Source organism: Ciconia boyciana, chromosome 9 (assembly GCF_034638445.1).
Source record: "Ciconia boyciana chromosome 9, ASM3463844v1, whole genome shotgun sequence".
NCBI lineage: Eukaryota > Metazoa > Chordata > Aves > Ciconiiformes > Ciconiidae > Ciconia > Ciconia boyciana.
This window is the reverse complement of record NC_132942.1, coordinates 4,893,361-4,907,027: the sequence shown is the minus strand read 5'-3', so window position 1 is coordinate 4,907,027 and position 13,667 is coordinate 4,893,361. Positions and strand designations below refer to the sequence as shown.

At 40.7% G+C, this 13,667-nt stretch overlaps 1 protein-coding gene across 2 annotated transcripts in view; it reads right to left on the bottom strand.

The window, feature by feature from the left end:
• SPOCK1 (SPARC (osteonectin), cwcv and kazal like domains proteoglycan 1) overlaps window positions 1-12,535 on the bottom strand; it is a 336,819-nt gene extending 324,284 nt beyond the window's left edge. The window contains exons 1-2 of one of the 2 annotated variants that reach the window (XM_072872906.1): window positions 12,348-12,535; window positions 11,795-11,962 (exon numbers count right to left, since the gene is read on the bottom strand). In XM_072872906.1, the coding sequence (XP_072729007.1) occupies window positions 11,795-11,962 (168 nt within the window). In that variant the 5' untranslated portion in view covers window positions 12,348-12,535. The other variant, XM_072872907.1, reaches the window with a different exon arrangement.
• Window positions 12,536-13,667: the final 1,132 nt, after the last annotated feature.

Below are 13,667 nucleotides of genomic sequence, written 5' to 3'. Positions count from 1 at the left end.
TGCCATGCTGAGCACACACCACATCTACCTCTGTTTGTACATTGCCCTGCTGTAATAGAATATTACTCATTCCTGATTACATAGGGCAATATTCTGAAATTAAACCATGGATGGAGTATCTCAACAGAAACTAATGCTAGGGTTCTGTGGTTACTTAAAAAAAATACTGATAGCAGAATATGGCCCATAAGAAGTTGTTTGGATTTCTCTTCCTTTACATACAGAGATGGAACTATTTGTGATGGCAGATGTTGCTTTAGAAGTGGAAGCTTCAATATATTTTAAAATGGTTCTGAGATTGTTTATATTATATTTTTATGAATGCTCAAAAATTGTCCATTTATACCCATTAAAGTTTCTTGTACATATGTTCAGTCTTCTTTTCTCTTTTACAAGGCATTGCACCTGGATAGGAAGTGCTTACTCACAATTTCTAACAGCACTGTCTCGGAGAGGGGGGCAATTACCTTTCATCTCAGGTTATAAGAAGTTCATTACAAGCCACAAAATCTTTGCTCTGCCAAGCATTTTAACATTTATTAAGATAAGACACACACACATAAGACACAAAGCACCTCTTCATGAGAGGAGCCAAAGGCTTTATAGAAAGAAAAGGAGACTAGATACAAAAACAGACATTTGTGTCACATCAGGATCATCACTTCAGTCCATCTTGCCTCGTATTTCACTGAAAATAAACCATTAAGTGTCTTGTTATATCCAACTTAACTTTGTTATATAAGCATGAGGAGACTAATAAATCTGTGGCCACTGATCTGAATTACTATATACCTCCTTATGAGCAAATATATCTGGTTTACCAGTTTCCTTCATCCTGCAAAACTGCAGTTATACGCATAACTGACAGTTGTGCAGTATTTTTCCAGTTTATATTTATTCTAATTAAATGTGACATGATTTTTTTGGATGCTGTTCTCCTGACTGAACCATAATCTGGAGATTCATGGTTGTGTTTAAGGAATATGGCAGACAATTCTATATTTAAATCACTAATTATCCTGTGCCTATAGATACCCTTACTGAAGGCAGCACTCCGGTGTTCTTTTATGTGAAACAGTTTCTTTTTTAGCCATATGAAACAAGTTTTAAAAAGATCGGTAGATTTAAAATTTCTAAGTCATCAGTTTCACCAGATGTAGTTTAACGTTAAAATAAAACAAGACAGGAAATCTGTTTTGCATAATATCTCTGCTTTAACAGGAAATACCTAGTCCCCCTTCAATATGGTATCAAACGAGAGGTGTACCTATCTAGTATTAAATAAATAAATAAATAAAGTCTAGCTATCATCAAAAAGATTGGTTACCCTGGCTTCACTTAGAAAAAAATGGACAAAATTTATCCCTTATATACTTCGAGTGAAGCTTATGTTATCAAACAAGAAATGAATTTGACCCAATAAACACTGCTGTCAGGTACTGGCACATATATTCAAAGGAAGAATACAGCCCTGTTAAGCTTTGTCTTTCTGTATTCCAACCCAGTACATAGCTCAGGAGAAGAGCACTGTCCTGGGACTTACGCGACATAAATTTTGTTGTTAGATCTGGCGTTAGCCTGATGGATAACTCTGAACTAGCTTTATCCTCTGCTTCCACATCTGTCTAATCTAGATATACATCTCCGTATGCCTAACCACATGAGAGAAGTGCTTTGAGACGTAGCAAAGAATGCCACAAAAAGCTGAGGTATTCTTAAATGAGATGAAGGAGTCTTCACTCGCTCTGCACAGTCCAGGACCCCAAGAGCAGGTTCAGCACTGGAAAGCTCCGACCAGGACGGGTTCCACTGTGTGTCTGGCCACGTATCAACATGCTCAGCAAAACTCCCATAAGAGCAAGGAGTACAAGTGCTTACAATATATTAGATATTGGCTCATACACAAATACTGGAAGGCTAACAGAGTTCTCCCAGAAATCAGTGTTCAAAGTACAACAGACTTGGATAAAGTGACCATATCTCAGAAGGGTTCCTTTAAGGTATCATTGCTACACATTTGTACGTACTGCAAATTTTTCAGATAAAGGGATTCCTGATATGCATCCCCTGAAATAGGAAGGAGAGGAAACATATTGGAATAATAGGGAAGGGTAATTACTTCAGTACCTATGTAGTACAGTTTAGTGGAAATATTTTAATTTTGTGTTTTTGAAATGACAGCACAAGAAGAAAATGTGAAACTGGTCATCTTAGCTACAGAGCTGAAAATAGAGGGAGGTGGAATCACTGTCATTGCATTTCTGAATTCTCTAAAATTGATTTTTATTAATATTTACCACTTGCAATCAAATTCTACCAAGAACCTCAATATCCCTAGTACATACAGAAACACTACTCTAAAAAACGTTTTCCACTCACTCCCTTGAACAAGCAACTCAGCCTCATTTCTTCTTAATCCTGCAATTATAATTTTCAGCCTCCCTCCCATTCCATTATCTAAAATTTAAGCATCCCCTGCGCCCAAATCCAGTGACTGCAGCTGCCTCTACCTCGATTAGGTTCAAGTTGTCGTACGGCTACAGCTTGAAGAGAAAGGCAGAAAGGACAATATTCAAACACTAGAAGACAATGCTGAAATAAACTTCTGAATAGGCAATGGAACTCAGGGAAGGAAGGGCAAAGACAGCTCTCCAAGCTAAAAAGCACATAAAAACTATTCACAGAATATGCTGTGAAATTTCAAATGCAATTGTATACACAGCTGAATTTCCTCATTGGACAGTTTCAAAATAATCTGCATAGACAGACAAGTATCACTACCTCTAGCAATCCCAGTGTTAGCCAGAATTCAAGTGTAAGCCATGATATATGGAAACCTTTTTTGAAAACCAGTCTGAATATAGTTACTCTAGCAGTAATTTTTAATAAAGTATTTTTCTATCTGCCTAGGAGAAAGCAATCAGTGAAGTGGATATATGACACTAAGTTCATTAACAGGACAGCTAAGATCACAGAATTAATTGATGCCCCTTTGTACCTATTTAATGAGAATGATTTTCTGTTACCCTGGATTACAAACCAAGCTATAGAAATGACAGATAAAGACCTATCTACTCCCTGCCAAAACCTCTATTCAGCAGCTTAGCAATTTATCTGTAAACTGAATTTTGAATCATATCTTAGCCTTGAAATTAATCAGACATTAGATGTTCAGTCCAAACATGTAATTCCATTTTAGCTGCCAACCTGCAACAGTAAATCCACCAATGATAACTGCTGGAGTTATCTACCTGATGACAGACTACTTACATGGAGTTAAGACTTCGTAACTTAGCAGGAGTAAGGCCCTGTGTAAAGCTGAAACACAGTTAAGTGTTGGAAGTACAGAAATTCACACTGGAGGCAGCAGCATTACCTTAACTTTGGTCTATGTCAACGCCACTTCCTTGTTTTGGCTGGAATCTATAAAATGTGTACTTTGTAGACTGTAGATGTTTGATTTTTCAGGTACTTTGATTCTTCCAGGGACTTTGAGGGAGCTTCTTCTATTTATGCTGGCCAGACACCTGATCTTTCAGCCTTTTCCAATTACACAGTGTCCTCCAAAAGCCAAAAAGAACTGTTTAATCTAACTGGTCTTTCATCTACAGTTGTTCTTTGTCTAAGAGAACAGGAAGATGAGGAATATGAGAATCAAACTCAGGCATCACTAAAGTCTTTGAGAATTTGGTCATTAGCTTCAACATAACCAAGACTTCACTACAGCTCTTTTGGTTACACAAGAAAAGAAATAATCAAACAGCCCTTGAATAAACAGTTGTTATCTAAAAGAAAAGAGTTTTCATACCCGAGATGCAATATTTGACCTCCATTTCCCTCATGAAGTCCTGCCTCTTGTAAAAGCAGCTCAGCTGCCCCACCCCAAATTCAGACAGTCTCATATTTTATCCACAAAAAATGCACACATTGTTAAAGATGCGCTGACTGAAATTACATATTTCTAGCCTCCTGGTTAAAACCATAAATATAGAGCAAAGAGTTAAAATACCCGAGACAAAAAAAAGCAATAATCTCCCTGATGTTCAAAACATAGTATCATAACTAAGCTTTAACTTTTGGCACTTGAGAATAATGAGCCTGATTTTCTCAACCCTAATCCTGGACTATTTACCTGAAATAAAGCTAGTATTATTTACTGATGGATACTTGAGCCTGATAACTGTGGTTACACTAACAGACATCAGAACTCACCCTCCTATGACTATTTTCAATCCACCCATTTTATATTACACTAACATGGTTTCACATGACACATGGCTCATTTGTGTGGGTTTTTTTCCCCCTCTTCTCTTCCTTTCACAAGAGTGAGTTTTGACAAATATATAAAGAAAATCTATCCCACAACTGCATACCAGGTTTTGATTTGCTGTTCCCTGCCCTGCCCCCCCCCCCCCCAGTGCTAACACTGCAATACATCAAAACTGGCTCTTCCACTTTTTTATTAATTTTTAACCTCACCCTCATCGAGAAACAAAAGATTCCTCTTTTGTCCTTACAAAGGTGCAGCGTGCTCTTCACATCATTATATTTCCTATCGCTCCTGCTGCAACTCTTAAAACATACAGTCTACATCCAGAAACATAACAGAAGAGTCACCTCCCAGGAATCTGACAAAATTACAGTTTAAATTTGTAATAAAGCAAGCCCCCATGGAAAAGAAATCCTATAAAAATGGGACACACACACCCCCACAAAACGACAGTAGAATTGAAGAATGGTTACTCTAAAAACCTGTAAAACATATTAGTGAAAACTTCAAATCTACATAATTCCATAGCAGGAATATGATTTGTGACTGCAGTCTACAGAACATTTCTGTAAGTAAGGAAACTATTGAAGTTAGAATTCGAAACATATAATACAGAAACTAACATTCTAATTTTCTACTGACCTATTTAGCTTTGGAGTCTTAGGTAATTCCTAGGGAAGCTGGATGAGTGTCAGTTAATTACAAAAAGCTGGCTCTCCGTACCTTCCAAGTTAATTATCCTGACATAAATGCCATTATTTTTCCCCTTGTCCACTGCAGAAGGAAAGTGCCAAGTTTGAGAAGGGCATTTTTAGTAAGCAAATCTCTTCTGTTTGTAAGAAGCTGATTATGAATTATATTTGCACAGATTCAGTCTCATGTTTTGCTATTCTTTTAAACTCCGTGCAGCTTTGACAAGTACATCTCAGCTGTACTTATCAATCACATTTATATTCCAGCCTTGTCCCTCTGTTGAGTAAGGATTGCCCTAAGAGACAACCTATGCTAAGAGTGTCTGGGTAGACTTATAAATCACATTTCAACTCTGTTGTACTTCAGTCCAGATCCACTGGAATCTGTACACACAATCTTCACCCTCAATTAAATCTCAAGGTGAGCCTGGAATGATAATCTCCTGGGAAGCAAGCCTGAGGTGCCTGTGTCCCATCACATAACCCAGCCACTTTACTGACTGGGTACATCCATTACCTAGCTAGTAGGTATTCTTCAAGTGTACTGTAACCTTCCTGTAACCTGACTGTCTTCACTACCACATAATTAGCAGGGCCTGAATGGTTTCTCCAGGAATATACATATTGATCACTGAATCCCAGAAAAACCTGTGCTTACATTTGAGGTGAAGAAAGAAGAAAATGTGATGTTCTGGTAATAAACCGTTGGCAGAAAAATACTGCATTCTGCCTGTAGATCCAAAGACAACATAGAAAAAGAAAATGCAATCCCAAACTACGTAGCTTTCCCTTAGCATCTAGTGTATCAGCTGGTATTTTGAAATTGGTTGAGTCCTTGGTAGTGAGATCACATTGAAGGCATGCACCTGCCAGGGAAGAGACAGCAGAAAGAACCCAGTCTACACAAATGGACTGTTAGCTCAAAAATCCCAAAGGATCAGGGGATACTTGGGTATTGCAGATCAGGTTCCACCATGCTAGAAGCTCTATGGATAGGAAGCAAGACAATCATCTGCAAGGGGCTTTAAACTTAATGAATAGAAGCATGTGATTGATAGAAAACTCCAAGGCCTCTAGAATCCCGAAATCCAGGTTCTTTTATTACAGTTTGCTACATCATAATCTTTTTTGTTAACATATAAGCTACACATTGAAACTGAAGTGCTCATTAAGATAACTTTTTAAAACATAACCATGGGTGGAATAATAACCTTATTCCTAAATTGAGGAATGAGGTTATTTTTGTTACCGATTATCTACTTATTTCTTTAACACAACTTCCCGCAAGCCAGCTTTTGCTGTCCCTCTCTCAATAAACTTTCTGAAGCAAATCTACTCTTACACACTTAGCTTTGTCTGAGTAAACTAATATAGTATATTATTTTAAAACAGGCTCTTTTCCCCTATGATGCTGGAAGCCCTTTGGCTCACCAACTCCATAAAAATTTGTCCTTCCTAATTTCAGTGATCAGAAGTGCTCACAATATTCCTAATTAAGTATTCTCCCCTATACACTGTACAATTTTATTTCTTCAACAGAACCAGAAATCTTTAATTTTATGTATACCTACAATATATTTGCTTCCCTCAGATTAGCATTACTTTCGTTACTTAGAATAACTCTGCAAATCAATAAAAGTACACAGGTTTTCCCTCTCATCTATTTCAAGCTCAGCTGCCAGGACCCAGAATAAATTTGTGTTAGCTCTCCATTCCATGACCTTCTACTTTGTACTTTTAAATTTCATTTCATTTCTATTACTTGAGTTCTCAAGGTCTTCCAATTCTGCCTGCTTGGTATTCCAACCCTTCTCAGTAGTGGTCATGTTTTCCAATTCTCTGCTATCAAGTTTCACAACCACACTTCTAGTTTTGGGCTAAACAAATCAGAGAAAGGTAAGAGCAACAAGGGGAAAAGCAGTGCAGAAGTGTGAAGAGCCAGCCCGAAGTCCAACAATCCATCAGTGGCAAAGCCAGAACAATACAGGTCCCCCAGTTCCTAGCCCTGTATTTGCTTTATCACCTAACACTGCACTTCTGATCAGGTGTGAGGAGGAACTCATAGGCTCAGAAAGGTGATGTACATGAATAACTGACAAAAGTGTCTCTTCAGCAGATCGTATCAGGGGACGGTAGTCTATGACCAACCTGGGAAATCTAATATCTAATCTAATCTACTTTTATATAACTATTCACGCTGCTGATAGTTACATGTAACTATTTATTCACAATAAGTCTGAGAAATGTATACACAGAGATGATGACATTTCATGCCTCACTTCTTAGGCATGCACAGTCTCAAAGCATCTCCAGGCATATAATGCATGGGGGTTTTAACACGATTGCCTGAACTGGAACTCTGTAAGCAATAAAATTTAGAGAAACAGCTTAGTTAATGCTCAGAACGTGGTCTGGCAGCCTGCCATGCATAAACATGCACTGAAACCAGAGTTCATGCCAAGATTCTTAGCTTTGAACTTCATAGAAATTCCTTGTATGGTTTATACTAGATCCTCTAAGTTCATTTAACATTTTTCTTCCTTTTTGCAATTTAATCCATAGCTAGTTGAACTTATTACCTTTTTATATATAAGCATTAATAGCGTAATAGACATAACTCCAAGCAGAAATAATAGAATTAGTCTGTTCATATAATTTTGATTAAAGACAGGCCTAACGCTACGAGGACACTTATTCTATGCCTTCAGTGCCAAGCTTCTATGAACACAATGAGATGCTGCAGTGTGACCTATTACAATAATGTGTATGGCTATTCACATAATAAATGCTTTCTAAGACTCATAAGAATTCACTTCACATTCAGGTGTCAAATTTGCGCTGAAGCTCCTCTTAAACCAAAGGATCTCTCTCAACAGATTTGATCGAAAGATCAAGGCCTTAACATTTGTGTTCATAATATCGCAAGATCTAATTTGACTCTCATACCCCTGATGTCTGCTTTTCCAAGCCTCAAATCTGTACAAAGGAAATAGCTGCAGGTCCTTCCTACAGACTCCACCTTGCTTACTTTTTTCTTTTTCTAGTAATAATTATATTGGTTTAGTTTTTAGATACTTACTAAACTCAACCTAGTCAGTTACTTAAGTATGTATCAACACACATTCAATATATGGATTAGGTGAATAATAAATTCCATATTACCACAGGTCCTGAGCTCTGTCCTTTCTTTTTTACAGCTTCAACACACAGCTGTGAGGAAGAGAAATACTATTACCCCCAGCTATAAAATGGGACTTAAGACAGAGCTAAGATTTTGTCATTGGTCACATAGAAAGCCCATGGCAGACAAGGAAAAAGGGGTGGAAGATAGACAGGAATATCAAGTTCAGATCGTACTGAAAGCTGATTAATACATCAGATGTTCCACCATTATTGATACTAGACAGCTGGACAATATACAAGATTTTCAACAGCATGTGCTTCACAACAGATCAGTCACATTGGTCTTACTATTCATTTACAGACTCTGCTTGTTTTTAAAAATGGAGCATTTGAATATTCTACAAAATGTGTTCAAATCATGTGAAAAGACTGTATTGTAAAGTATTGTTTTAAACAGATTCCTTGAGGCTTTTTGAAAATGTTGACAGGTCATCATTTCACACTATTACATTCAGTCAGACTTAAAAATTTAGCCTGATTATGTGGATGTAATGCAGACTTCAGATGAGGTGTACTTCTGTGCTCTCTTGTCACAGAAGAGTAATGACTGCTGGGCCATTAAGTGCAAGTACCGTGCTGTCTTTGCCCAAAAGAAATATGGGTCCTACTAAAAAAAAAAAGATCAATAGCTGTCTTCTCAAATCAGGCCATATTGGACCATAGCTCAATAAGGCTGACCAACCAATTGATTTTGAAAAGAATAACTGAAAAAGTTGAGAGAAGCCCAATTCAAAATTTTATTTTCAATTATATGTCACCTGTAAAAAACCCACCCAGTACTGCAATATTATGGCAGATTTACACGCACATATGCATGCACAGATGTTTGTGCTGCATGCACGTACAGAGTTTAAAGTGGCCACACCCAAAACAATCAAATCTTAGCTCCATACGTGCAGTTTCTCCTACTGTACATAAGGACACAGTTATGTAAATATTTGTGCAATTTTATTTATATAACATGACATAAAATTCAGAAAGATACTAAAGGTAATTGTAATTACTGCAACCTTGCTTCTGCTGATTTACAGGGTACGAACTAGGCCGCCTGCTCTGTAGTAGCTGTAGTGTCAGACCCAAGAAGGTTTTAACTGAAACACCACTTCTATACTCCAGCCTCCTGTGCAAAGCCCACATCGAGAACCTCATCTAGTAATGATGTATATAAAGTTACAGTTTGGGAATGAAGGGAAGATGGGAAGATAGTTTCCCTACAATTCAACAATTATGAATGAAATGCTAGTGCACCCCATACATAGCAGTTAATACTGTTATGCTGCATCTCACCATTTTAACAAATGTTTTAACAATCTATCCCCAACAACACAGCCATGAAACAAGGACCAGATTTCTTCTAATGACATCTCTGCATGCAAGAATCGTGCTGTCTCTACTATACCTACTACACTGGCAGCAACTCTACCTATGCATGTCTTCATCTGTGGACTCAGAACCTCTCACAGAAGATTATGATGCACTACGTCACTTTGGTTAAAGACAAGTTATTAAGACATTAATTACATACACAAGCTTTTCATATTTTATTTCTGGAAAAAGCTTAGTAGGAGATGATTAGTAGTCTCTGTTAATTTGCCCCATAAAAGGTTTCATGGATAATCATACGCATTAGTAACATGCTAGTTTTTAAGTAATTAAATAGAACCATTAAGACAGCTGGGTAGAAAGATACCTAAACTTTGTGTGAACTTTATGCGATTTGCTTTTGCTTGCCAGAGGACTGGTTAAGAGGGGTTTTTTCCCATAAAATGATTCTTCCTATAGAAAAGAGTTTTGAGGCTTTACGGTTTTTAACATCTTCAGAAAGTCTAAAAAAGCATCTTCAGTTGTGAAACCTTAAAACACAAAAGACGTAATCTTCACGAACGCCTTCCATAGGAAGAGGAATAATTTCTCTGACAATTGCACTTGTGAGACTGGGGAAAGGGGACGAGAAGAAAAGTTGCAAGGACTCTAGGCTTAAAAAAAAAAAAACCCCAAAACCAACAACAACAACCACCCCCCCACGCCCCCCCAATTAAAAAAAAAACAACAAACACCAAACTTCAAGCTCAAGAAGTATGATTAATACAAGGTCTCAATTTGGAAGGAGACTGTTGAAAGATGTCCCTTGTTATAAATCTGTCCCTAGTTAAAAGTGTTTTCGGATTAATTTGTCAGTCCTTCATTCAATTTACCATTTTCAAATGCTGACAAATTCTCACATCAAGTTGGATGTAGAAATTAACAAGTGAAATCCTTAACCTGCATTCCCCAGGAGACTAAACCAGATATTAACAAAGATTCCCTTGGAGCCTGGTAAAAATCTATGAATCCATATTAACTGTAGAATCCCCTTAATAAAATAGTAGTTACTGTACAAGCATAGGCTTTTCCAGACACCTATTTATTATATGAGAACTTCAACAGTCCCAGTAGGTGGATGCATATTTGTCTGCACTGTGATGACATTCTCACATATCTGTTGATACCATTGTTAAAGCCATACTTTGTTATATTGAGATTCAGAGCAGCATGATTTCTCAGACACAGAGATGACCACAACTACAGAAAAATGTGGAGAGAATATGCTAGGCAGAGACAGGTGACATTTAACTGTAATACTTTGACTTCCTCTTTACAAAGTAAGATACAGTGTTAAGACCACAGACAAACACATAGCATCGAAGTTTGACTTGTTAATGTATCATAAAATACCAGAGCTTCCTAAACAAACAAAAACATTCTTACAGAATAGTACTAGCAGAACTGCTAGCCAGCTCTACTCTTCCCTTTCCTAGAGTCACACTGCAGCCACAGCACACAAATCCCATGCAATAAAGAACGCTTAACCTGAATGTGCTCATGATCAACATTAACAGTACTGTTTTCCTCATCCAGCCTTGGGCAGACTGAAGCAGGGTTTTGTGTGTGTACTCCAAGAAAGCTTTTTCAGCGTACAGACAAGAGAAGCAAAAGGAGCTCCGTCAAGATGACATTTACCGTAACTGTTGCATTTCCCTTTCTCCAGTCATTAATACATGCAATTGTATTCAAACTAGGGGAATTCAAGGATTAATTTTAAGCTTAAGAAAGTTATTTGTTTTGTACAGATACATGTCATAACACATCTTGAAGTTACCCCTATTTTCCAGACTGGAAAAAAAAAAAAAGTGTCAAAGCATTGCTTCCTCCAACCCTAAACCAGCATCAAAGATCTCCATGAGCAGAACTGACAATAAAATGTTTTCCACCAAATCTGCAGGCAAAAAAAAGCTTCGCTGTTTACCACCTTGTGGCTTGAGCTGGTAAATATTCCCTTCTTACACACACACCGTTTCATCATTTTACAGTTAACTAGCGTCTTAAGCAGCAGGCACAGAAACTTCGCTCAAAGTTCCTCCCCAAAGGAAAATTGAAGACCGTACGCTTTCAGCGAGACTGACACCAAGCCCAAGCTGCCCCGATCGATGGGGCAATCGAGAATGCCAGGACTGCCTGCCCAGCTTCCAAACAGCTCTGAATATCATGCAAGCCGCAACCGGTTGCCCAAACTGCATCTCTCTTCTACCCACATCTTCTAAAAGCCAGCAGCCACCCATTGAAAGGAGAGAACAACCAAGAAGTATGCGGTAAACGAAGAAGTACTTACATCCCGGAATTTGTTCCAGTACTTGTCTTTATCATACTGCGAAACGGTGCTCAGCCATTTGTCGTTGTCCAGGAAATTGCCATGGTTGCTATTACTCGTGATGATTTCAGGATGCCGGCTCTCCACTTGCAGGAAGCACCAGGCAGCGATTACCAGCACCCCCGACATCTGCAAGGAGAGGAGCGGAGAGGAGCGGAGCGGAGCGGCGAGGCGGCGGCGGGCGCGGAGGGCGGCGCGGCCGCGGCTCTCTCGGGCGGGGAAGTTTGAGGGGACCCAAGTTCGGGCTTGTCTCCCCTCACGCCCCTCGCCAACTTCTGGCTGCGGAGCTGCCAGGTCCGCTGAGACCCACCCCACCCGCCCAGCCTGGAGGGGCGGGGAACAACCACAACAGTAATAATAATAATAATAAAAATAAAACAGGTCACCTGGGGCCGGGCAGAGACACCAGCCAGGGGAAAATACAGCGTTACGAAACCCCAATAAAGCCTCCCGCGGGAGCAGCCAACGCTGGCTCCACGAAGTTTGGCTGCCAGGGCGGTGAGGAAGCCCCTACCTCCGGGCAGTGCTGCCGGCCGGGGCTCCGAGCACCGTGCGCACCGCCACCTCCTCCTCCTCTCTCTTCTCCTTTGTGCGGCTGCCGCTGCTCGGGCGGCGGGTCGGAGAGCCGGCGAGCCCCGACCAGGCGCCGTCAGCGGCTCCGGGTGTGTGTGTGTGCGCGGCGGCGGGGCGTCCGTGCGGCAGGAGCCGAGGTCTGGCGCCATCTACCCGCCGAGCGGCGGCGGCGCGGGGGCGGAGCGCAGCTCCGGCGCTGCCGGCTCCCGCCTGAGGTAAAGGGCGAGGCGAGGCGCCGCTCGCGCGCCCAACGGTCGCCGTGGCGGTCGCGGTGAAGCGCCGCGGCCCCCTCACCTCCGAGCGGCGGGAGGAGGGAAACAAAAGCCCCTCCGCCCGCCCCGGCCTGGCGAATCCGCGGCGCCTGGCAAGGGTGTCCGCTTCCACAGGCCACCCGGCCTCGCGAACAGGCCGCGGGGTTGTTGCGGATCTGTACCTGGGCTCTGAAAAGGCTGTTGAGCCAACGGCGGGGCAGGGACAGAACGGGCGGCTGGGGAGGATGTCTGTGAGGAAGGCTGGGGATTGCCTCTTCAGAGAGATGGACAATGAAGTCCCCACTACTGCTGCAGTCTGAGGAGTTACAGAGCCATAAAACTGGCCTTAAAAACATAAAAAACCCAATGAACGCCACCTTATATAAACCCTGGGTAGGATATGACTATCTTGAGTCAATGGTTTTACAATTTGCTGAAGTAATGACACTTCAAAGGCATGGAAGTCATCCCGGGTTTCTTAATTTCTTTTGACAAAGAGCTCCCCTCCCTTGGTCAACACATCCTACACCGTGAAGAGTTTTCTGCTCCACACGAGATAATGAGGTAGGGGACTGCCCAAGCCTTCGGAAGGGTGTAGGGGAAAGCCATCTTCCATTTTTAAGAACGGGAAGGAGGCAGATGAGGGGGGCTACGTACTGGTTTAGGATCTGGGGTGAAAGGACGAGACCTTCTCCAGCAAGAAAGGAGAAAGATCTCCATTGTCAACTGAGGAGGTGGGAGAGAGGGCTGGGCAATTTCCCACATTGGGGTTGGGGTGGTTGTTGCTGTATCCATCCCCAAAGACTGTGAGGAAGGCATTCCTCCTCTTCTTTTGAGCATTTCAAGGAATAGGAAAGAGGGAATTTTCACATCCACAATTAATTTTTAAACTATGGAGTAGAGGCTGCCATTGATGATCTCGGTCTCTGCACATGGATGGAAGAAAGAACTCATCCCCTGCTAATTAATATGATGCCCAAAAATGAGGACATATGCTTTTGCTGACCATC